Consider the following 25,727-nt stretch of genomic DNA (forward strand, 5'->3'; position numbering starts at 1 on the left):
TCCATAAGATTGCGGCAGTACTTCTAAAGTCAGTAGCGGCCGGTACGTCGACAGGTGCTAACAAAATGTTTTGGTGTCAGTGGACTTACGTAGTGTGCCTTTTTACCCTTTTTGGAATTAACGCACCCTTCGCTCAGGGTAAGTTGAGACCGATCGAACCAGATTCAACATTCCTTGCGCCACACCGTCCGAATCGAATTAGAAAGGAATGCAGTTTACACCCTTTAAACCTTAGATCTACCTGAGTAATACCCCTAAGGGTGGTATCAATGCCGACCTGAAATTGTTTAACCTACTTTAAACGCGCTACATTTTTAATTGACAATAAACATGTTTAGTTTTTTTAAATCGGTATGTAACACATTCAACATAGGGTATGGCTCTAATGATTAATTTCAACTAGCGGTAAAATTGAACTATTTCTAATGACGATTTTTCCTTATTAATCCTTTCGCTTTCTCTAGTTTAACAAGGAAAATGTGTGAGAATTTTGCAGGGATTAGAATAACGGTGACATGTTTCATTTAGTATTGATGTGGTAAAAGGTAGCAATTACACTTTCTCCGCTTTTTTCCTCAAACAATCGTAACGATGGGAACTGAATGATATTTGTTAGATAATTCAATTATTGGCGTTTTACTTTTTTTTTTCTTTAAATGGCGATGTCGTTAATTACAATTCACGGATCCGTAGGCTCACGTTTAGCCCAATTTGTGTTCACTTTTTTTTGAGCAGTACACTCGTGCGATTTCTAATTGAACTTGAACTAACAATGGGCTATTTAAACGCACATTTTTCCCATTGCCCGCGGAGACGTATCGGAGACGGCATATGGTAACCGTACCGTTTTCATTTACAACTATTAAATCGATTAAGTAACTGTACGGTTACAAAATTTTCAAACATAAATACAGCCAATGTTACCGTTTGAGACATTATACCTCTTTCCTGTAATGAAGCGGGAAAAAAGTTAACTTAATTTGCTTGGCTTTGTTAGTTTACAATCTGTTAGATTTTACAAGTTATGTTTATATTACAGTGGGAACATAATTTTAATGACCCCGCAAAAAATCTACGACTAACCAGGCTTGAAATTACTCTCTTTTGTTAAAAATAGGAATTCGTTCTTAAATTATAGAAATTATGCAATAACTCTGAATTTGTCCAGATTTAAATTAGTTTTGAATCATTCAGGGAGTAAATTACTTTTAGCGAACGAAATGCCTACTATCCCATAATACGATTTTTTCTACATAAATTCTTTACTGAGCCATTTTGTGTTTTGTGGTTTGTAAAAAACAAAAAAAGAATTGCTAAATAACTTTCCTTTTTGAAAAAGACACAAAGTGTTGAACTTCAAACCTTTCTGGAACTTTTCTTCTTGTAGTATTCGACCACTTGCAATTCATAGCAATGTCAATCAAGTAAAGGTCCCAGACAAAACAAGATTCACAATTGCAAATCAAAGGCACTTTTGAGGAATAAAAAAAGTGTTCACAAAGGCCTTTTTTCCAGATTAAGGATTCCATGTGGCATATCTAAATTTTGACATGGTACGGTACGAGTATTTATATTCATTGGTTAGTTTCAGCGAGGCAAGTGATTAATTACTTGACTTTTTTAGGGTTGAGCTCTGTTTCAATATAAATTTTTAAACAATTACACCCCACTGTCCTTAATTTACATTTAATACCTTAAACTGAAGGAAGTATCTCCTGGTATTGAACTGTTTAAGGCTCTTGAAGACCTACAAAAAAATTGAAAATGTTCGTCAACGACTCTAAAACATTTTTAGAAGTTAATTTCTTCAAAATCGAAGCGTTATTATTTGATATTTATTTGAAATCCGTTAATTTTAACTACATGATGCAAAATTTAATTGACGCCACTAAAAATGGTGTACTGATCAGGCACCACTAATATCAAATCGAAAACGTTAATTTTTTCATTGAACACTTTGAGGCAATCGGGCTTACTGTGTAGTTTCATACATCTTAAAGACCTCCCTTCAATTTTTTCGTTTCGAACGTTGGCGATATTTACAACTTTTACTTCCCTTAACTTTTACTGAAGGATTCAGGTTTAGTTTGTTTCTCTGACGTACTGCAAGCTTCAGGTTTTTTAATTTGTTGCATAAACAGTTTTGATTTTTATTATTAAATGAAACACGCCGTTCTCTGTTCTTTCTGGTATTCGCTGGTTGGATAGTATTTTATTTTATTATTTACTATATTTCAAAAATATGAATTAAAAAGACGTTATTATTTCCATTCTTAACATTGTCTTATACTCGATATGTATTCACGTATCTTTTTCTTTACTTGAATTATCCCATTATTTCCTGTTGTCAAAGTATATTATTACTCGAGTTATTACTATTACATTTGACTGACTGAGCAATTCCCTTTTTACCTAAAATAATAATGGGCGATCAAAAATAAGTTGCTGTAGAGTCGCCTTTGGAAGTTCCAGTTAAATACAAATTCCCATGTAAACAAACATCCCAAAGGTGACTGGACAGCAACTCATATTATTGATCGCATTGTATTGTTAATTCGTTTTTTCATATTATAATTATTGGCACAATAAATGACATTATGGGTTATTACAATGAAAGTCGAAATGTTTGGCATAACCAGAAGAAAGAAATCTGATTAACGCAGATTGAAATTTGTAATTATGGCCCTTCATTCATTTGTTGCAGGTTTTTACCATGATAGTGGTGCGTTGATTTGATGTACGTGTACGCAATAATTTTTTTACGCTTCTTTACTATTCTTAATGCTTTGCTGAACACTACCTCATAATGCCTTTAGTATTAATAAATTATAATTTTTTAATTTTCTTATTAATTCAAACATTTGAAACGGTTGCATTGAAGTTATGCAAATTTTTGTTTACGTTTGGCAGGTGAAGCCGAGGGTGAGGCTCTCCATAAGGTAATGCCCTTTTGAAATCTACTAATACTGCTCGTCTAAAATATGTGTAGGGTATAAACTACGAATGGTACGTTTCTCATTTATTAGTTAAATAACCAGATAGTTAATTTCTTGGAATGGAACGTATCTCATAAGAGATTAACTATCGAATAAGTTTCAATCTCTGTTTCAATGAGATAATAAAACCATCAGGGTGGTGCAGTGAAAGCAAAATCAAGTTACTTTCTGGCAGAGATTTTCCTGAAAATACTGGAATTTGTCAGTTAACAGAGCTCTCGCAACCGCGCCCGACAAAACAAAATTAAAAAAAATTACACTTTGCGGAATATTCATTCACAAGAAAACTCTCCCTCGGGTAAATTCCTCCTCCTCATTTATTTGCATCCGACTATTATAGCCTCTAAAAAACCCGCTTCAAGTCAACTCGCCCTCAAAAAACTCAATCTCTAGGAAAATTCGCCTTATAAAAAGAGCGAATTTTACCCAGAATTACAACTTGAGGTCCAATTCGTCTGCAGTTTTGAACTACTAGTTCAGGGGAATTTTCCTAGAGGCCTGGAATTGTTTGCAATTATCAAACCTACGTAAAAAAGATAAACAAAAGAAACAAAAAATGTCCATGTAGAAACTCTATTAAAATATTTCGAAAGATTTTATTTAACTCTAAAACATAAACCATAAAAGAACAAGAACATATCTAAAAAGAAACCTTGACTTCCGAAATGCTGGTTCAACAGAAAATGCTGCTATGAAAGTAATAAGGAACGTGCAAAAATCAAATAAAAAGTACGGTTTAGCTCTCGGTTTAGCTACTCGTATTTGCCCTAAAAAGAACTTTGGGTCATATACTTACACGGTGTTCATTTGAAAACTTCCCATCACGGATTTATCGAAAACCATTGATTAAAGAAAAAAAAACGCCGAGACACAACAAAAGATTTGTCAAGCGGGACAACTTTTTAGCCAAAAACTCCTAGGGTCATTCCCTTAAAAATTTTAAATGACAAGTGGGAATGAGTAATAGTTTGTTTGGAAGGTCTTTCGACGCCATTTATTTTGACGTTTGATTTACTAAAATCTGCCATTCGTTTTCGAAAAAATTAAAAAAATCTTCGTTTAATTTATTTAATCGACCTATAGAAAACAAAAATAAAGAAACTATCACTTATTTGTTGCTATTGGAAAGAAAGAATTTAATTTGCTGTCAGTTATTTTAATTTAATTTAACCTGAAAGTTCGGATTGGATAATTTTCTCGGAAATGAATCGACCGATTTTAAAAAATCAAACGTCAAAATAAAGGACTTCGAACGACCTTTCAAACAAGCTATTACTCGACACCACTTTTAAGGGAATGACCCTGGGGAGCAGAGGGTGAAAAGGGGTGGAGTATTTTTTTGTTAAAAAGTTGTCCCCCTTGACAAATCTTTTTTTCTTCGATAAATCCGTGGTGGGAAGTTTTCAAATGAACATTCCTGTATGAGAGTTGTATATGAGCGAAGTTTAAAATGAGAAAATTGTGTTTCGATAGGCTAAAATAACAGGTTTCAAGAAGTGCCATAAACTCTTGAAGATTTCCACATTAGAAATATTTAGTAAGAAACGGAGAAACGAATGGTACCTACTTTTTAACGAATAGAAGACATGAAAAAGTTATGTAGAATTAATATTTGGAGTTTTATAAAAATTGTAGTAGAAAAAAAACTTTGGAAGACGTGGTGGAAAAGTCATAGATTAGTAATTTTTAGTAGAAAAAATGCGAAATACTTTTAAACGATTAAGAGATACGAAGCTGCTACCTATATAGTCACAATTATCAATCAGCAAATCAGAATAGCGAAATAAAATATTTGAGTAAAGACTGGATTTAAGACCAACTCATTTACTTCCTCACTTTCATTTGAAATCTTTTCTTTTTTCTATGTATAATCATTGAATAAATTCAATGGTATAATTTAGTTGTGTGCAAGAAGGTAAAATTTAAAGTAATTATAACTAATATTATGTTTCTCGGTTAAGTGGACAGCAAATTCTATAAATATGGAGATTTCAACAAGAATTTAATGATGAACTTTGCTTTTAAATGTATTGTTTTGATATTCACTTAATGGACACTTACTAGTTTATTCACTGAATTTATTTATTTAAGGTTATTAAGGTAGAAACGCAAAATTGAAGGGATATTTTGAAGAAGAAGAAGCCAAATGTAAACCAATAGCCCAACTTCGATTTAGAAACATGCGCTGAAAGTTAAAGAGGGATTTTTGGATAAGAAACTATCGCAATTAGCGGGAGAGTAAAGTTTTCGGGGCCGTATATTCCGGTGGCAAGTTTCAACGGTGTCAATTTTAGGAGGTCTTAATAAATGAGGATTTCAAATAACCCTTAAACGTGATTCGTCAAAAACAAATGATATTAATATCGGTAACAAGGTTAAAAACTCTTTAGGTATCATGAAATATAAATGACTAAAAAAACAGGGTGAAGTGAAAGTGGTGAGTCCATAAAGTGACGTGAAAGTGGTGAGTCCATAAAGTGACTATAATTCTATATTTGTGTAGTTGACATTTTTTGTATTTGAAGCTTCCATCTTTTAAACATAGCTTATCCACGATGTCATGTGGAATTGAACACATCTAAAATGTTCAAATAATTAAAAAGATCGTAGGGATATGTGCAAATAAAGGAACATGCAAGCAATTAAAACTTATACTTGGTAAATATAAATCTTGATTTGTCGATGTAAATAACAGAGAATTGATTGATCTTAAACGATTACAAGCCAAGTCTCGCTTCATCCTGACGAAAAGTAAAAGAGTATCCTGGTATGATACTAAATATTGTCTTAGATTTTAGATACCTTCTTCTTTTGTATCTTTACAACGGTTACATAGTATTCAATTTCCTTAATACAAGCTTAAAAGGGCACACCTGTACATATAATTTCTTTGGCAACACCTGAATCTGTAAAGAAGAAATAAGGGATTAACCTGTTTCAATTTCACTGTATAGTCGAAAATCTGGAAGTTTAAATTCGAACATGGTATATGAACTCAAACTAAAGTGTTCATTAATTTTTATTTTCTGAAAAATTTGTAAAACGTAGAAATAGCTGATGGTGTGTGGTACCCCTTCCGGAAAACGGGGTGATTAAACTGCTTGGTTACGAGCGAAGACATTTTACAACCGGATGTCACTAAAAAGTGAATTCTTGCCCCGTCGCCCCCTCGTAAAAAAGGTACACAAATATTTAAGTACTACAAATGAAGTGACCTCAAAGTAAAGTTGCAAAGAATTATACACTTTCTTCACTTATTGAAGCGGAATTAGGTTAACTGATATAAACAATAATAATATAAGAATGAGAATCATTGAAAGACTTTCCGGTCTCAAGCTTAAAAAATGAATCACCATTATGATAAAATTTCTTATTAGGTAGATTACGTTTATTAAAGTCGAGTGCAGTCAGTGCTCCTTCGTTGGGAATTTGTGGGTCACTGGTACAGTGTCCATGATATTGTTCTCGTTGTGAAGGAGGTTTACTGTATTTGTGACAGACTTTAAAAACACCGTGATACTTTCTATTATCTTATTTATTAGAATCGCCCGAAAAATTGCACTCACGAAATTGGTAACCGATTCTCCTGTAGGAAAACAAGTAGTTTTTCATTTCGCAAGCCAAATCGGACGAAATTGCGTATTCAGCTCACCTGTACTTAAAATCCCACGATCGAGGAAGTATGCTGCGTGAATCATTCAGAGCGGAACTAAATTCCTTGATACATCGACTATGTAATAATAAAGATATAGATTAAATTGACACAACTATTTCTTCTATACTGCAATTTAACTTATTACGCATTCCTTGGGTTAATTGTGGGTTTTGTTTGCAGATACAGATGTGCAGGATGGATGTCGATTTCCTGGTGCGCCCGCACATTCTAACGTAATCTTTTCGGACGAAACTTTGGGACCTGGAACGGTGGCTACGTATACGTGCGAACGAGGATTCGAGCTTTTAGGGCCGTCCAGGCGCGTATGCGAGCATGGACAGTGGTTACCTGAAGGAATACCATTTTGCGGTAAGTAAACTCGTAACTGCTGTAATGGGGACGTAAATTCCGCTCTGTTTCAATTTTAAGTTAAATGTGCTTTTAATGGCGTAATACCAAACCGAGTGCGCCTCTTCTTTATTTTGATAGGCGCTCACATCTCTTACTGGTCCGTCGTAAACACTATTCTTCTGTATTAATTAACAACTGCAGTTTTGCAACAACACATTGCAAGCGTACTCGACATGACGCCACTATTGTTACACTTAACAATACATTTCTAGTTAGTGTAAAATACGGGGTTTGTGTCTTTCAGTTGCATTGAAATCTCTACCGTTATATGTTGGTATTACTATTAGAATTCTTGGCCAAATCGTTCATAATTCTAAATGGATTTTTAAGTAATATGAAATTTCATTATAGAGCATTTTAAAATTTTCGGAAAATTAAAATCTTAGAAACGAGTTTGTGAAAGAGGTTTGGAGCCGGTCTGATACGAGTGGAACCCGTACTATGCTTTGCGGCAGGTCACAAATTGAAAATTATGAATGCTTTAACATTGTATAATGCGCAACTTTTCCAAAATTACCTATAGGAACAGATGTTCCCTTTTGGAACGGCTCTCAAACTGTCTCTTCTGTAGTGGGTGGGTAGCTGTGGCCATTTCGTCATGGGTGAAGGTGTGTTAACTGCTGTAACTGGTGGTGTAAACCCTGATGGGATTTTTATATTCTTTTGTACTTTTGATGTGCCAACAGACAATCCGGGTGACTATATTTCTGGGCTTCCAAACAGCTCACTCATCTTCTTCCTCACTTGTTCCATCGCTGATAACAATTGCACTCCTCTCTTTGTAATATAAGGTAGTGATTTTCCCTGTTTCCTACATCTCTCGTTTGGAACCCAAAGATTTCTCCGCCCTCTATACGTCCTGATTTCCACTATTTAACGAACGAATGTCCGCTTGACGTATTTCTTAAAATGCTTTTTTATCATGGATGAAAGTTATTTTGTTTTATATTTTTTTTAATTCAAGTGAAAATATTACTGTTACTTGAGTCAATTGGAATAAAAAGAACCACTAAACTGAAACATTTTGACCGTGCTTGTTTGTGTGCTATTTTACGCTAGGCATGGACACGATCAATTCTTTACATTTGACAAAGTTGATTATTTTATGGCCGTTTGCACCGACAAATTTCAGCGGAGCGTAGCTTAAAATCCATGGCAGCGATTATTGTCATGGATTTTAACGCTTAAGCTAAGCTCCGCTTAAATTTGCCGGTGCAAACGGCCATAAAATAATCAACTTTGTCAAATGTAAAGAATTGATCGTATATCCATGCCGATAGCGTAAAATAGCACACAAACACAAAAGCACGGTCAAAATGTTTCAGATTAGTGGTTCTTTTTTTCCAATTGACTCAAGTAAGTAACAGTAAAATTTTCACTTGAATTGTGAAAATGTGTCTTCAATAATAAGGTTCAATGTGTCTCTAATTCTGATGTTTACCCATCGTTTGCCCATAAAAAATCTTTTTTAGATTGTATAATTTACAAAAGGGCTTGTTTTGATCAAAATTGCGAAAATTACCTTTTCCATACTAGAGTCATAGGTAAATGCCACCAATTCCAAACGTTTACCAAGATTATGCTAAGCTACTCTTTTCAGTTCTTAATTCCAGCTTTGCGTACCAACGTATGCTTTATCCAGATTAATTCACAGAAACCATACAAACAAGATCGTGCCAAGTTAATAAAGAGGCAACGATTCTAATCTCACGAAGTAAATGCAGGTACTTTCTATTACTTGAAGTTTGAATTCATTGTTCGATTGTTGCTCGTTTCTTAGCTCATCGTTAAAGTCACTCACTTCTATGCTGCTCTTTAAACGAATCGGCACTTGTAAACGTCAAATTTACAATAACGGTAAAAAGGAAAAGTGTCTTACTGTCGTAATTAGACTATATTATGTTCGATTTCAACAATTCTTAATATAAAATATGAGAAGGAGCCACCGATAGCTTCTGTTGTCGCCTGCGAAAATATTATAATGAACTGAGGGGCCTTGACTTGTACCTTACCGAAGGTCTTGGTCATGAATTTGTGTCAGTCTATGTTAATTCATTGTACGTTTAGTCACGTCGAACAAGTTTAATTTGCATATCGAGTTCGTTGCAATTTCTTTTGGCATCGCAATTATTCCGTTAGAAACGAGTAGTAAACATTAACATTAGTCTTCTTTTCCCTTACACACTACCAACGTAATCCAAGTAATGGTCTAATGAAATCAATTTTCCGTTATCCTTTACACAAGAATTGGAGATCATAAACCACAAACCCACATGTGAACTTCCAAACGTAAGGGATGTCAATTTCCTGCTTTGTCAGGTGCAAAAGAATTGAAATCAACCAATTCGTAATTAAATCGAGATGCAATTTTTACAACAGTTGGTATTTCCGTTATTAGGCCTGAATGGACTTCCTGTATTCGAAAACGTGACTTTGGATCAAAACTGCCTTCGAGCAGTAGTACATATTAAGCAGCGATTTTGCAATAATTGAATTGTTGGGTAACGATAATCATTCGCAGTGTATCGTTTATATGCTACTTGGAGAGTTTAACGATTCATTAGACGACGAACCCGCGGTTTTTCAATTAACCTACCAAAGTAACCTCTCGTGACTGTTTAATTTGTTTTGTAATGATAGATCGTAGTAACTACTGCTGCTTTTTTCTTTCGGTTTCATTACCGTTCAGAATGTTAATTAGCATTGCCTTTTGCACAATCGGTGCAATCTTATTAATCACTGTATGCCTGGAGTTGTGTTACCGTTTTGTAATTCACAGTCTCTATGATTTTCGTAGTGATGTCACACGCTTGTCCATTATGATGATCCTTGTGGAATAAATCGCGGTGTAGTATGAATACAAGCTCTGTTAGAATTTTTCGGAAAAGCACAGAGTAGGGAAATTTACGGTAGTCATGGAAAATGCTTCCAAAGATAATGGTATGCTGGAATGCGTCAAAGTGATGGATAATTAAGTCTATCCGAAAGACCAAACTAACTCCTGTGCTTAACTACCCTAGAGGAAAAGGCAACTTCGGGCAGGGGCGGACTGGGTACTTACGGGCCATTAAAGTATTAGTGTAGTAATGAAGGTGGCGAGGGGGTTAGCTCTGAGGTGCACCACAAAAACATTTTAAAGTACTCCTTTCTCGAAAATCAATTACCATACAGTTTTCTTTAATTGCAGCTGATAATTAAAAGTAACAAAATACACACTCCACACGAGGTGCGTCGCCTATCATTGTATTTCAGCACTTTCATGCTACGACAAAAGATGATAAATTCATTGTAAAACGCTTCAATTAAAACAGAATTTTTTAACAACCTAACATCAACCACAATTAGAGAAACGTGTTAATAATTTATTAATAATGCAAGAAACTAAATACAGCACATACTTATAAATTTCGAACCATTGTGAACCGAACCAGTATGATCTACAGGCCAGGTGGCAATCGCCACCCGCCCCCGCCGGGCCAGTCCGCCCTTGGTTATACACTGCCTTTTTTTGAGCCCAAAAAAAATTGTCTCAGATCGACCCGGAAAAAAAATTTCGTATAGAATGTGGCCTGTAGAATCCATAATTTCAAACAGTTCCAAGATTGGGCTACTAGTTCAAAAGTTACCTACAGCCCTTTGAATTTTTTTCGAAATCGGTTTCTATAACTTTTGATTGAGAAGTCTGATCGAAAAAGTGCGAATTGATTTGGATTCTACGCACCCAAATTAATAAGAAAAAGTGTTTTCCCGAGAAATTTTGGTGTAGTCGATTTTTGGTAAAAATAGTATATTAAGATACAAGTGTATAATCAAGTCTTTAAAGCACGCGCAACGAGTTTAAGGGCACGACGCATAGCGGAGTGCCTTTAACGTTGCAAGTGCTTTAAAGACCAATTATACACGTGTATCTTATAGTATTTTTTATTATACCTGCAGTATAATTTAAAAATAGGAAATACAATGAAGTCATATTGACGTTACACTCGAATACATGTTTAATTAAGTGGGCTGGGTGTTCGAAATTTCACGATTGCCATGGAAATGTCACTTGACGTTTGCTTATAATCATTCATCATCTTTGTAAATAAAACGATTTCCGTTGAAAAAGATAATACATCGTCCATTAAATCGCTTGTAAAATCTAAACAAACGTTGGTAGGTGTAAAATCCAAATCCAGTAAAGCCTGTTATAAAGAATATGAAAAGTTGTTTCCATGGATGAATAGGAAGTTACCTACGAATACAGTCTTAAATGCATCCATAATGCTGGCATATATGAAGGAAATGACAAAGGTATTTAAATCTTCTATATTTTGGTGCATTCATTCAAAACTTTAAAACAATGCTGCGATTAAAAAGTGGAACAGATTTGGAAGCATACCCTAAATGACGCGCGTTTGTGAAAGCTTCAACCAAAGGATAGGTACAAAAGCCAAAGAAATGTTCTGCATTTACAGAAAGCGACCTAAGAGGATTTTTTATTTTATCCAGATGACAGTTTCAAAAGTCATACTTGAAGTATCGTTACTTAGCAACTTTAAAGCACGTGTGTTTTAAAGGCCCTTTTCGTCGACCTCTCGATAACAATATAAATTACCCCTTAGTGACGAGTACAATGATGAAGCTTATTAATCGTTAGCAACCATTAATGGTTAGCAACCAACCATTATACGTTAGCAACCATTAATCGTTAGCAACCATTAATCGTTAGCAACCACTTATACATAACAACCATTTTATTAAAGGGAAATGACAATTATATAACAATTCACTTTCGGCAACAGCTGAGAACTTCCATCCACCTAACCATTTTAATCTCGGTTTTAATGTAGTGAGAAGTGAGATCAGCAGCCAGTATGGTCGCCAAACGATCTCAGCAAAGCATATCCTGATGTATGTATGTGTAGCTCCTCGGATAAGGTATTGTTAAGGTATTCAGTTACTTTACCTTCAACATTGAGTACGTCGACCACAGGGATGAACATTTCCATATCTTTCACTGTTAATACACGTACTTTAGTACAGTTGCAAAAGAATTAATTACATTCTAATTTCACGTACCTTTTCAAGGTAAAATGTCAACGTGACATTTTCAGAAATATCTCCTTTCAAATTCATTGTATTCCATCAATTGCCGAACTGATCGAAACCGTTCCAATAAGTTTCTTTTGATTTGAGTGGATATAATGTTAAAATCGTCTCCGCAGCAGAGCAAGCAACATAAACAACACATTACCATAGCAACGACAATAGCTGTAATTTAGTGAAAAATCGTCGGAGCTCATAATTTCGTTTGTAATTTTTGTAGTTGATTTTAAAGTTTCAATTTAAAATTACCTACCCCAGTGAAGTCGACGAAAAAACGTTGTATGCAATTCATGTATAAATCGGCGATTATTGGTGAGTGAGATGTTTCGCCTCATTTATACACTCATTGCATAAATAACTATTTTCGCACGCATTTGAGTGTTTAAAACGGAGATTGTGATTCAGGTATAATAAAAAGGAAGGTTAAAAACACTGCCTTTTTTGAGCCCCGAAAAAAAAGTTTTCTCAGATCGACCCGGAAAAAAAATTTTCTTATAGAATGGGCCCTGTAGAATCCATAATTTCAAACAGTTCGGAGATTGGGCTACTAGGTCAAAAGTTACAGCCCTTTGAATTTTTTTTGTTTCTAGTCTATAACTTTTGATTGAGAAGTCTGATCGAAAAAGCACGAATTGATTTGGATTCTACGCACCCAAATTAATAAGAAAAAGTGTTTTTCCGACAAATTTTGGTGTAGTCGAATTTTGGTAAAAAAGGAAGGTTACTTCGGGTTAGATACGGACACTAGCAATGTTGGTATGGTGCTGTACTATCCTATAAATGTAGGATGGACACGAAAGAGTTATTGGATGTTTCAGTAAACCGGAAGCAATTACAGTGTCACCCGAAAGAAATTGTTAAGTCAATCGAGCATCTTCATAAGTATTTGTATGGCCAGTGAATCAACGACTTAATATATCGGATACGGAAGCTACCATAAGGAAAACCATTGGCAGTGCACATAAATCAGATGACTCTCTACGCGGGACCGAACGAGTTCGAGGAACAAGAAGCATCGAATGTGATTCAAGCGAAACCATCACAGTCCACTTTTGCAGAATGTATCAGTATATGGTATACTGTTCCGGAACTCAGAACTTATTACCTTGTAACAATAGACCAGTCTTCTGATAAGCCTGAATACGGATATTGGAATACCCTACAGTACTTAAAATGGCAACTACAAATCCAGGGCGTTACAAAATCTCTTCGCCCTACATCCCTATTTCTTTCGTTTTCCATCGTCTGCATCTATTTTTCTCTTCCGTGAAATGCAGAATTTCGTAGGAATCCCTCAAAACTGGTACGTAATTTGATTTAATGAATTTTTTGTATCCTCTCGAGTACAACATAAGCAAACACGTACCTACGTTTATCTCCCAGCAATGATCAAACATCATCATTAACATTAACATTAGTTTAGTAACAACTTTTTTAAGTTGGTATGCGATTGCATAAAAAGTTACGAATGTTGTTACCATAAATAAGATTTGTAAAAAAAATATTATGAATGGGGAGCATTGTTTAAATCTCTTAAGCAAATCGTCTATTACCTTTACAAACGAGCAGTTATCGCTAATGTAACCTAGAAATATCCAATCAAACTGTCAAGTTCTGTACATTTTGAGTTCATTAAAAACTTTGAAACTTGTAAATGATAATATCTTCTTGATGGGTAAATACGTCCCAGTCCAAACATGGCAGCGCGGAATTACTCGGTAACTGTAATAACACATGTGGAATGAATGCTAAGAATCTTCGAGAACAAGTTCGGCTTCCAATGATTTTCTATTGCGAAAGGCATTATAAGTGAACGTCGGGTAAACTGTACTTAGACATTAGGAATCGAAACTTGTGTTTGTCACACGGAGTTAATTCATCTTAAAACCGGCGGCGGCGATTGGAATGCCTCCTAATTTACCGTAGTGTATTGTGCGAAGCTTAATTGAAGATTTAATTGTAACAGATGGGTTATTTGTATACATCGCAGGTCGACAGTTACTGTTAGAAATATAGGTATTCAGTGTTTTTTGTTAGGAAAAGAAATCGGATTTGGTTGGTGAAAAAATAAACCACGAATTTGCATTCTACCGCAGTATTACGCGTTTAATAATAATTGAATGTAGTGAAATAAATCGCAGGTGACCGCAAAGTACCTACATTGAATTATGTAAATACGGAATTAAATCGAGAAATAACTGAAGTCATTTCAGAATCGACAAATAGCCCAAATTCATCATCGGAGTAATTGCATCATTAAAGTAGTATATTCCGGAAAACTGAAAGAATTATGTAAGAACAAGAAGCATGAATATGCACCCTAGTTTAAGAATGGTTCAGTTTGATATACCGAAAGTACTAGAAATTTGAGAAGCGGAATTAAATATCAATTAAAAGCCCCGTTTTAAGGTAAAGATGCCATATTATTTTCTTATTCCCATGTGACAAAAAATTGCGACAATTTGTTCTTAATTCGACAAGTTATTCTAAATTTCGTAAATAAAACCTTGGATGATAGTCGGTGTGGAGCGAAACATTTGAGAAAATTTTCATTTTAACCGTAGGCTTTCCAAAATTTTTTTGGAATTCCAAAAGGAAAATCCAAATTTATTGTCATTTCCATAAGTCCTTCCGATATGCTGATTTTCGTAGTAATTTCAAGAGAAACTTGGAGTTGGAAGTCTTCGACTGGCACTAAATTTAGAATTTTAAGTCGAATTTCCAGAACATTAAAAACTAGCAGGAAACGTTGAGGTTTGCATTGTGCAAAAGGATCTTCAGAAATCAGGGATAGTTACTGTATGTGGTATGGTTCAGGTATCCTGAAAAACTAGAAGGAAACCTCACGGAAATTTAAATAGGTACACGTTTTCCATAGTTTAAACTTCATTAAGAAAATTCACTTCTTAGTCAATATGTGTTGCAAGAATGATGACGTACTAGGAGCTAAAATAATACATACAATGTCCCCTGTCGGCCCATCGCGAGGCACTGTCAGGTTTTCGAAGCAGTCGATTATTTTCTTAATTTCGAAAACCTGATGTCCTTCTCTGATGAACTCCGGAGATAGAGTAGGGAGGTGGATTGACACAAGGCCGATGTTGTATTCTTGTTCTGTGTGTGGGGCACAAGACGGCTGAGATAAGGTATCTGCTATCACGTTAGTTTTTCTCGGGATGTACTGATTTGCATCTAATACGGTTGTAGCTCAATGCCCAACGTTTACGACTGCAGTGAATCCTGGGACGAAATGCCGATACCACTAACAGGGGAAGTTCCTAGTGGTGCGAGGAGGTATCCCAAGTATAATAATAACAATAAGTCGTCTATTCGCGGCACGGTTTTTTTTGTTCGATTGTGGAGGCAAGACTATACACTTTGCCTTACAACTGTAATCTGCTTGGTCTTTGTGAAACGTTCGCTTGCGCTGCCACTAATGCCTTGCTCCTTCTCTAATCCTTTGCTTGTCTTTCGTCGAATTATTGAGTTTTTTGCGATCATTCTTTAGCTCTACTTCCACTACTGTACTAGTTAGTTGGTAATAGTGCGGTTTGGGTTCCATTCAAGGGCTCAAGTTCACTCAAAACCCTATATTTGAGGTGAGAGAGAGAGAATCATTTTCTATACTCATAACAAGCTTTAAATTATTTGTGTTCCATTGTTTAATAAAGTAAAAATGTATAAAGCAAATACATTTACTGTAGGAAACTGTGTAAATCTTAGTGCTAAAGACTTGGTTTGACAGTCACTTCCTTCCAGATAACGAGTTTGCGGTTTTCAAAACGAGAACGTGCCGCACGTACAAAAGTATTCCGGAATCGGAACTGCCTCCAATAATAATAACAGTTTTGGCATCCTTCATTATGTAACCATACCAAAATCGTTAACTCAACTAATGGCTTAATTGATCTTGTTTATGGTTACAAACCATCGGTAATAATATTAAGAATATCGGCGGCGACCGTTGCGCTCGCATAGTCAGGAAGTGCAAAGTTTCGCAATTACTTATACGGCTGTCAGCTAGGTGAACTTTCAGTTAATGGGAAAAAGAAAACTGAAGTATTGCGTGCAGAGCTCAGTAGTACAGTTTGATTGAAATATCGATAAATCTAACAGGTCTGTAATTTTTTTCCCCCTTTTTGCTCATTCAGAAAGTGTAAGCATTATGATGAAGAAACAGTGACCGACGGTCATCGACCACAAGATCGACGCGTTTTGGAATGTAGGAAATATCTCATCAAGATCATTTCTAATTGCAGAAATTCTATTATTTAACTCATTTTTTTCGCACTTTTATTTTCATAAATCGTGCTAATTGGGCGCTTATTGGCTTATTCTTGCATAAGAATTACTTCAACACTTTCTCGTCTAGTAATTTAATGGTACTTAAGCTTAACCCCGATTAGTTAATTACCGGCGATGCTTTTGGAAGAATTTAATAGCATTTTGGCGCGTATAATTTTATAATAACAGTAAGTAATCTTATAATTGGCGGATTACTTAATTGCAAACTAAGATCGTACCCGAATTATTTCCTGGTAAACGTTACAAAAATGATAAAAATATCGGTAGCATTTAAATCTGCGTCCGTTATTTCGTTACGGCGCTGACGCCAAATTCTAGCACACTTTACATGCATCCTGAGCAAGTTAAAAGTATTTCATAAAGAAATTTAACCTACTTGCGGAATGATTAGATGGATCGTGTGTACTGGAATGAATAAATTTCAGTGATACTTTTTTAACAAGAAAATTAAATGCAATTTGCATCTATGTAAGTGCAACTTTCCTTCAAGGGGATAAATTATTTTTCGTACTTCCGGGACTAAAGTAACAACTTCACTCCATTATGACAAGTACTGAAGTGTCACTTTTTGTCCCGCCGGGATTAAATTTAGACGAAAATCCCGGAAGGATGAAATTACTAACATGGCAATTTCAGTAGGTTGTTCCACATTTTGTATGCGGCACTTCTTAAACGCATCGTACTGCTGCTCATATAGTTTTTTGGATTCCGGTGGTATCAATTCTTTACCTACTTTGGCCGCTTTTTATCAATATCAAATACACCTTTGTCACCCACCACCAAAATTATGACACTAGCAATGACAGTTTCCAAATTATTTTTGTTACCATGGCATAGGGATTGTCATACCAACGCAACGTTCCTATGATAACTTGTTAAGCAGTGATTTTTTGAAAGAACGCGTTCTCTAACTCCATACATATTAAGTGTTTCGGTTTCGGAAGTACGAAAAATATCGTATATACCTTGCGACTGAAGTAGCGGTCTTAATCCCTCAGGTAAATTATGGCCCTCCCTTCGGTCGGGCCATAAACTTTACCTTCGGGATTAAAAGTACTACTTCAGTCCCGCGGTATATAATATACTATTTTTTCACTTTCCCACTCAACGCCTTTTGGTAGTCATTTCAATCAATTAACCATCGACTTCTGTTTTATATTAGAATTTTGCCTACTGAGACTAAGTTAGAAAGGTTCATTTCAACTTTTTTTTAAATACTTTTTAAGTATTTACATACATTGACTCACCTTAAGCAAATCGTAAACGTGCGTTATTGATTTTGAAAGAGGGGATCTTATTTAAATCGAGCACCCCCTAGAAACCATATTGTCATAATCAGTTTTTTTTTTACGCTGGGAATCAAAGTCTCGTATCGTAGCGTATGGGTGGTACAGACGTTTTCAAGCCGCATTAACAGCCGTCTTGACTGCCAGGACCGCCAGCTTTACAGGCTGTATGACAGGAAGCATGGTACTTAGGAGATGTTCTGTACCACTAAAATAGGTCACTCCTTAGAAGTTTGTTAAACGTAGAAATTACGAATTTTATCATCTAAACGGTGTGAAAAATGTACTTTTTTACATAGTGATGAAATTATCGGACTTTTTTAAACGAAAAATTGTCTGGAAAGTGGTAGGTACTTTTTTCACGATTTTTACTATGCGTTTCTATGGAGTTTAGTCCCGTCTATAAACAATAGCATCCATTTTTGAGTGACAATAAATCGTGAATGTCAATCAAATTATTCAATTGTGGGTTATTATGGATCACTATGCAAAAAAATTTCGCCCTCATTAATCAACCTGCAAATTCATGAAAAAAGTATCACTTTCAAAATTAGTTGTACAAATAACTATTATTGATACTGGAAGGACTCATGTCTCTTTTTTTTGTGACAGAACCATACGGATAGGACACTTCTTAAAACATAATCATCGAAAAGAAGTGACAGAGCTATAACAATATACATATTAAATGTAAAAATTAAACTTTCCGTATACGAAGGCTGCCAGTATTGAGGTGTCCGATGAGATTTTTTAACGCTATAGGAACCAAACTGTAAAATCCAAATCCAAATAAAGTTAACTATAAATGTATGTAGAAATTTATTTGGCAGCAGCTAATTTTTGATACGTTTTGACTTGGTAAAACTCGTGTGGCAGTAATTTAATTTTTATGTTTCATTATTCAGTTCGATTAGACAATTGTCATGAATTTGCACTAGCTTTACCAATCGAAAACGCCATTAGTTTTCATTTATGGCCTCGTACAATAGTCCAGCACGGAAATGTCGATCGATGCTTTTTGGAACTTTCCCTAAACTAGATGACATGCTGACTATAACATAAACTCACATAAATAAAACAAAATGTGTCATAATTATTATCCTTACTAATCACACACTTTACCAACATAATTGATTATTCTAATTCTTTAAAGTTGCTAATTTCCTGTTTTTGGAATTAAAATGTTGACGACAAGTGGAACCGTTAAAAAAGTAGTTAAACGGCTACGTATAATTCTGAATATCATAATAAAAGAAACTTAAAAAAAACTGATGAACTTGTATGGAATTTTAAATAATAAATATTAAGACGCGCTAAAATCTACGGGTGTGATCCAACTGGCCCACTTAGGAAAAATTTACATAAGTTAATGTACTTGAAATTGGCACAACATCATTATTAAAAAGTAAGCTCTTTTAACAGGTTTTTTATGAATCTGGCAATTAATTGGTTTATCTGAGGATGCACTTTGACATAATTGATGGTTTTCCTCATTTACAACAACGTGGAAAGTGTGACATTTTCTAAGAATTTTCACATACTCACGATCGTGAAAGTTATATGCACCCCTACAAAAATCAATACTGTAATTACCTAGACGCATCACACCGTTATATTTAATCTACCATACCCGGTAATTTCTGAAATAGAAAATACACACGCTAAATGAAAGTAAACGACATTTTAAAACCTGGATGTAGTTCAACCGGACTAAGGTAATTGGCGACACAAAGCCACGTGGTAAAACCTAAATGACTAAAAATTCGAGAAACGCTGTTTCAGAAAATCTGCACTAAACGGCATGGTAACCCACATCGACCTTTTCTCATAACCCGCATAGCACCGCGCTTTCTTTTTATAGCCGATAACTGCAAGAAAGGTCAAAACGATATTACTCATTACTACCTACTTGGTCGTTTCACTAACTAACTTAATTGATATTTAAATTCGAGAAACTTGGTTTTTAAGTTTAAAAAGCTATAGCCGGAAGTGCGGCAACAGCAGTCAACTTCGGCGGGCGTAATTAATTCGACCCATTGAGGTTCTGGGCGATTAAAAAAATGGGTTAATGGGCGAGGAGAAAAAAATGAATTTATTAGGTTATTGCAGAAATTAGACGGTTTTTGCCTTAAGTGGTCTTGCAACATTTTAAGATCTTATGTGCAGTGTAATTTAATGGAAACGCGCCAGTTTATCCAAAATTGTAGTTTTTGGCAATGGTATCATTTTATCATATCCCACCATTTTTATATCGGAAAATAAGTCGAAATCGTCATTATTTTAAAAAAGTTTCGTTGTCTAACCCGCAAAATTAATGTTTACAAAAGTAAAGTCACCTGATTGATTGGTGCATTTTTACAACATATGACTCTGGCACTGGCAGAACCCCCAAAACGTACATTCGGGTCATAAAAACCATCCGCCCGTTTGATTGTAGACAAATTACAGCAAAAACTTCCCCATTATTTGCTGTTTGCGACTAGTTTCGACTGTTACAAGTCATCTTCTGGATAGAAAATGGTTTACACCTTTAAACGGTGGTAGAAATTTAAGGACGCATGAGGAAAACATTGTTAAAATTATGCACACTTTTTTATCCTCAATGAAATGGAATTTTGAAACGCAATTATTTCTTTTGAGTTGTTTTTGTTAGTTTATATACGAGATTCACTTCACAAAACCATTTCAGTTTAAGTGAATTGGGTGTTGTGTCCTCTACAATCATTGGTTCTAATCTACCCCCCTTAAAATTTATACTCATGACCCAAAGAGATGAATTCAAGAGGCATTTCAATAAATGGTACTTGTATTGTATATAACGTAAAAGCTTGTCGAAGAAACGTTGATGACTGCTTCGTTGCCAAAACGCATTTAAGTTGTTTTGGTTTTTGTCGAGGTTTTTGTTGTATATGGCTGCAGTGGCCACAAACGTTTCTGTGTATGGCATTAGAAAAATGTTGCAGTAAAGGAACTACGACGTGGTTTTATTACTAAAATTTATTAGCGACAACTTGCCAACAGAAAGAATCTGCTACATAAACAAAACACATTCTTACCCTTTACTCTTTAGGCATGCAATATTTACAAAAAATGCGCCTAACTAAAGAAAGAGTGCTGGGTCGCGTAGCCAAAGCATTCTTTCTAGCTAGTTTTGAAATAAATAAAGCTGTGTTTTTCACATTTAACCTTCACGGCAAGCTTCAGCATCTAATACCAAGAGTTAAACAATTTCCAGTATCAGTTCTCAAGGTTTATGTCAAGGTTTATACCTCTAAATACAAGCCTGTAGGTTAAATCTTTAAATTTGTATGGAACTTTATATTTAATAGGAAGTAATGAAACCCTTGTAGTCACAATTAGACACCAAAACCTAAAAAAAAACTATAATAAACTGAACGGATTTTTTGTCTTTTTTGTGTTTTTGTTAATCGAAATGTTTCGCTTCGATTCAGTTATTCAACTGAAATTGTGCTATGAAATGAAAACAAAATTAACGAAATTAACAAAAGAAAAATACTTCGGAATCAAATGAATGGAAGATTCATCTACAAATTTAGAAATAAATATTTAATATTAATGATTGTTTTGAAATTATTAATGCAAGGTTTTCATTGTTGAAAGTAAACAACAATTTATATTACTTACGCTTATTTGCCAATAAGAAAACATCCGTTTATTAAAATTTTGAAATACCGACAATTATGATAATCTGAAACCGTTAACGCGAGGTTAACATTGAAGATCCATTAATTACTTTGCACAATTTATTAATTATGAAATATTTTACAGTGCTAAATGTGGCGGCCGGAAAAGCACCGATGCAAGTCAGTACGGAAAACGGCGGAATACCGCAGAAGGCGATCGATGGCAGCACGAGCGCGTTCTTCAGCTCGGATACCTGCACCCTTACCAAACCAGAAACTACACCGTGGTGGTACGTCAACCTACTGGAACCGTACATGGTGCAGCTTGTCAGATTGGACTTTGGGAAACACTGTTGCGGTAATTAACTTTCTTTACTTTCTGTAATTAACCGAACAGGTATTCTCAATTAAAGAAAATCTAATTCCCATGCTAATTTTATCAAAAGTAAAATAAACAGTGAAGAGTGTGTAAAAACCGGATGACGTATAGATTTCTTTATAACAGTCCGCACGCGAGTTACTTTAACCGTTAAGCCGTAGGTAATACCACATAATTGTAATATAACTGACTTTCTTTTTACTTTTTTTTCCTAAACACGATCGAATGTGCTTAACGGAAGTTAACGTACACCTAATTAATTAATACAATTGAGAATGATTTGCCAAAAGCGTGTAGGCGAAATGGTTTGATAGATAGTAATAATGTGACGAAATGAAAGTTTTTGCGCGCTTTGGTGATAATTCACTTAATTTGGCGGATTTTCCGCTTTTTTTCGTGTTACCGGTTTTTGTCGCTTGTAAACCGCAGTGTAAGAAATTAAGTCGGTGAAAACATTGAAATTGCGTCGTAAATATTTGTTGAAACCAGTACACACTTGTCTTTGAAATTGCACTGGCAGTCGTTTTGTCAACAATTGGCCAAAAATACATCCAGGCTACAACGATTTGCAGAAAAGGACCATTGTCTTTGTTTACACAAGACAAGACAAGTTCGGAATTTTGGAAAATAAACGGTCGTAATTGAAGAACATCAAAGTTCAAAATACTTTAGCACAGACGGCCCGAAATTTAAATGAACTTAAGTAATCGCTTAATTAACGCGACACATGTAATCATTTCAATCTTCAAAACGTTTATAATCTCTCATCTAATTACTCGAAATTACTGAAACAATTCAATGGAAAATAATTTTTAGAGGAAATAATTATTACGCAAGGCGACTTTCCCAAAAATTTGTTTCCGTAAATATGATTTATTTTTAGGTCCTAATAAACCTGCAACAATAGTCGTGAGGGTAGGCAATAACCGACCGGATTTGGGCACGAATCCTCTGTGTAATCGGTTCACGGGTTTCCTCGAGGAGGGCCAGCCCCTGTTTCTTCCGTGCAATCCTCCGATGCCGGGTGCCTTCGTCAGCGTTCATCTCGAAGCACCGGCGCCCACCCAGTTGTCGATATGCGAGGCTTTCGTGTATACCGACCAAGCTTTGCCAATTGAACGGTGTCCTCAGTTTCGCGATCAACCGCCAGGAAGTACGGCGACTTACAACGGAAAGTGCTACATATTCTACAACCGACAGCCGCTGAAATTCAGAGAGGCTCTAAGCTTCTGCAAGAGTCGAGGAGGTACGCTGGTCGATGAGAGTAACCCAGCGCTGCAGGGTTTCATCAGTTGGGAGCTGTGGAGGAGACATAGGAGCGACGTCAGCGGGCAATATTGGATGGGAGCGTTACGAGATCAGCAGTCTGCTGGTTGGAAGTGGCTAAGCGGGGAAGAAGTTACTGTCTCATTTTGGAATTTGCCTGTTGGCAACGGAGAGTGCGCACGTTACGATGGGACCAAAGGGTGGCTTTGGTCTGATACCGACTGTGGCATGCACCTTAATTACATCTGCCAGCATCGTACGTATTTCACTCCATCATTGATGTCGTGACAATATTTACTGAATTACAGAACCCAACGCTTGCGGGCGTCCCGAACAACCACCTAACTCGACTATGATTGCGCAAAACTTTAACGTCGGTACTAGCGTTGAGTACGCCTGCGACGAAGGACATCTCTTGGTAGGCCCTTCCAATAGAATTTGTTTAGAAACTGGGTTTTACAACGAATTCCCTCCCGTTTGCAAACGTAAGCCGCACCGATTGCACAGAATTTTTCAGTTGAATTTGTTTTAGGCATTTCATGCGGATATCCGGCGGATATTGCAAATGGTGAATACGTCTTGGTGAACGACAGCATTGGATATTTGAGTAGGGTGGTCTACACGTGCGAGGAAGGTTTTGAAATGGTTGGACGGGCACAACTCGCTTGCGATATTGATGAAAGATGGAACGGCCCACCACCACGTTGCGAAGGTAAGGCGCCGTCGCTGTCTACCAGGGCTCTTAACTAACTCTGATTTAATAGCAATACAGTGCGAGAACCCTGTTGGAATTTTGAACGGAGTTGTGACTGCGAATGATAATGAAACTGTTTTCGGAACCGTCATCGAATATGCGTGTAATACTGGATTTAAACTTAGCGGCCCTCGGAAAATAACCTGCATGGCTAATGGGCAATATGATCACTTACCACCTACGTGTTTAGGTAAGTGGCTAATTTCAGCCAATTTTAAATTAAAACTCGCCTGGTTTTTTAGAAGACGCAACAACCCCAGCGTTAGTAACTGCTCCAGTAACCAACAGTAGTACTCAGTCCACCACGACGAAGATAAGGACGAAACCCTCAAAGTCGCACCTTCCAACTACAATAAGAGCGATTCCTGAACGAGTCAAAAAGGTTACCACCGAGAAAACGACGACAACTACAACCAAAATCCCCAAGACACCTCAAATAATCATAGCCGGGCATCCTCAGGACAACGAAATTGCCAGTAGCAGTGTTAATGTGCAACAGAGCAATACTCCTACAGTTAATGTACCGCTTTCAGTCGATGGAGAAAGACGCGAAGCCTTTGGAGCAAGGCTAAACTTGGGAGCTATCATTGCGCTTGGAGCTTTCGGAGGTTTCATCTTCCTGGCAGCCATTGTTACAACCGTGGTGATACTAGTACGAAGGTTAGTCCCTAGTAGCATTGTCATGTCATTTCTCCTTTAACTTTGTGTGCGGTCGCAGTGCGGGCGTTTCGGCACGATCGTCGCATCGTCTACCGGCCGCAAGTGCAATGCCATCACGATGGTACACACTTTTGGCACTTCCTTTCCCTGACCAACAAATAGGCCGTAGGGAATTTTCACGCAACTATCGTACACATCGAGCTGGATACTTCTCCAATCCAATTTAGCAGTTTATTATTAATCTTAAGGTACGAACCGCACTGCACCGCACAACGCACTTTAAACGCTTTAACGCTTTTGGATATGCACCAACATGGGATGGTAACTGTTGTAATTACAGAAATCGAAGTGCCAAACATTACCGCCATCGTGCGTCGCCCGATTGCAATACAGTAGCGTCATTCGACTCGTCCAGCTCCGAATCGCGGAACGGACTAAATCGATATTACCGCCAGGCGTGGGAGAATCTTCACGAATCCGCCGGTAGCAAGTCCGGCCTGAAGAACGCGAACGCCGACAATCAATCGCCGACTAGACGAAAAGAGACGCTGGACGAACCATACCGAAACGGCGAGCGTCACCGCGACGGTTCCGAATTGGTCGTAAACGACTCATCCGCATTCAACAGTCCACCTAAGTCATCAGGCGAGAAGAAGAGACACCATCACCACCATCACCACCACGACATTCGACAACATAAGGAAGGACGGGACTGGCGAGACTCCAGACCCCCATCTCACAGGGAGCACAAGCGATATTGACAACCTTGGATGATAGTCACCCTAGAAGTCGAAGAATAGCTTCTCTTTTTTGGACACACGAAGACGCAATTTTACAATATTATTTATACTAAATTTAAGCGTGTAAATAGTTTTAGGTGGTCACGACTGGATGTAAAGAATAATTAGTGAATTCCTTGGCCTTGCCTTGCTGTGCAAAATGGGTTAGACGTTTCTAGAAACAAAAGATTACAAAGGAGAGGCTAATGAAATTCACACAGAACTGATATGTGATTAGAATTTTAAGAGTCTATTTAAATGTTACTTATACCAAACAATTACTTTAAAGATAATGATAATTCGTTCGATAGAGTAGATAAGGTAGAAACTTAGTGCCATTCAATCAGGCATCATTTTACTTTTATTTAAGTTGCACTGTCCTTCGGCATGGTGTAATTATTGTTAAAAAATGTAAGTAAAGTATTGATAAGGATGTAACGTTATAAATAAACTGAATCTCCTAATTTAGCTTTACAAATTTTCCTTTCTTCGTTTCTTTTAGGA

General features: G+C 36.3%; 1 protein-coding gene across 2 annotated transcripts; it reads left to right on the forward strand.

Moving 5' to 3' along the window:
• On the forward strand, positions 1 to 25,669 carry LOC116173386. Of its 2 annotated transcripts, none has more exons than XM_031490828.1 (9): positions 1 to 138; positions 6,832 to 7,020; positions 21,531 to 21,743; positions 22,648 to 23,286; positions 23,339 to 23,515; positions 23,563 to 23,742; positions 23,795 to 23,974; positions 24,027 to 24,444; positions 24,785 to 25,669. In XM_031490828.1, the coding sequence occupies exons 1-9, from the start codon at positions 66 to 68 to the stop codon at positions 25,203 to 25,205; spliced, it is 2,490 nt and encodes an 829-aa protein (XP_031346688.1). In that variant the 5' UTR covers positions 1 to 65; the 3' UTR covers positions 25,206 to 25,669. The 2 variants fall into 2 exon arrangements, with proteins under 2 accessions (XP_031346688.1, XP_031346689.1); XM_031490829.1 differs by lacking the exon at positions 1 to 138 and adding an exon at positions 5,401 to 5,460 and having other exon boundaries at positions 24,785 to 25,668.
• The last annotated feature ends 58 nt before the right edge of the window (positions 25,670 to 25,727 follow it).

The sequence above is a fragment of the Photinus pyralis genome, unplaced genomic scaffold (assembly GCF_008802855.1).
Source record: "Photinus pyralis isolate 1611_PpyrPB1 unplaced genomic scaffold, Ppyr1.3 Ppyr1.4_LG6, whole genome shotgun sequence".
Classification (NCBI taxonomy): domain Eukaryota; kingdom Metazoa; phylum Arthropoda; class Insecta; order Coleoptera; family Lampyridae; genus Photinus; species Photinus pyralis.

What these genes read in the sequence shown, in the direction of transcription:
- LOC116173386 (XM_031490828.1), top strand. Translation starts at nt 66, where the DNA reads ATGTTTTGGTGTCAGTGGACTTACGTAGTGTGCCTTTTTACCCTTTTT. An exon ending in TAACGCACCCTTCGCTCAGG is followed by an intron (nt 139 to 6,831) that starts GTAAGTTGAGAC and finishes TTTTGTTTGCAG; the next exon opens with ATACAGATGTGCAGGATGGA. An exon ending in ATTCCCTCCCGTTTGCAAAC is followed by an intron (nt 23,516 to 23,562) that starts GTAAGCCGCACC and finishes AATTTGTTTTAG; the next exon opens with GCATTTCATGCGGATATCCG.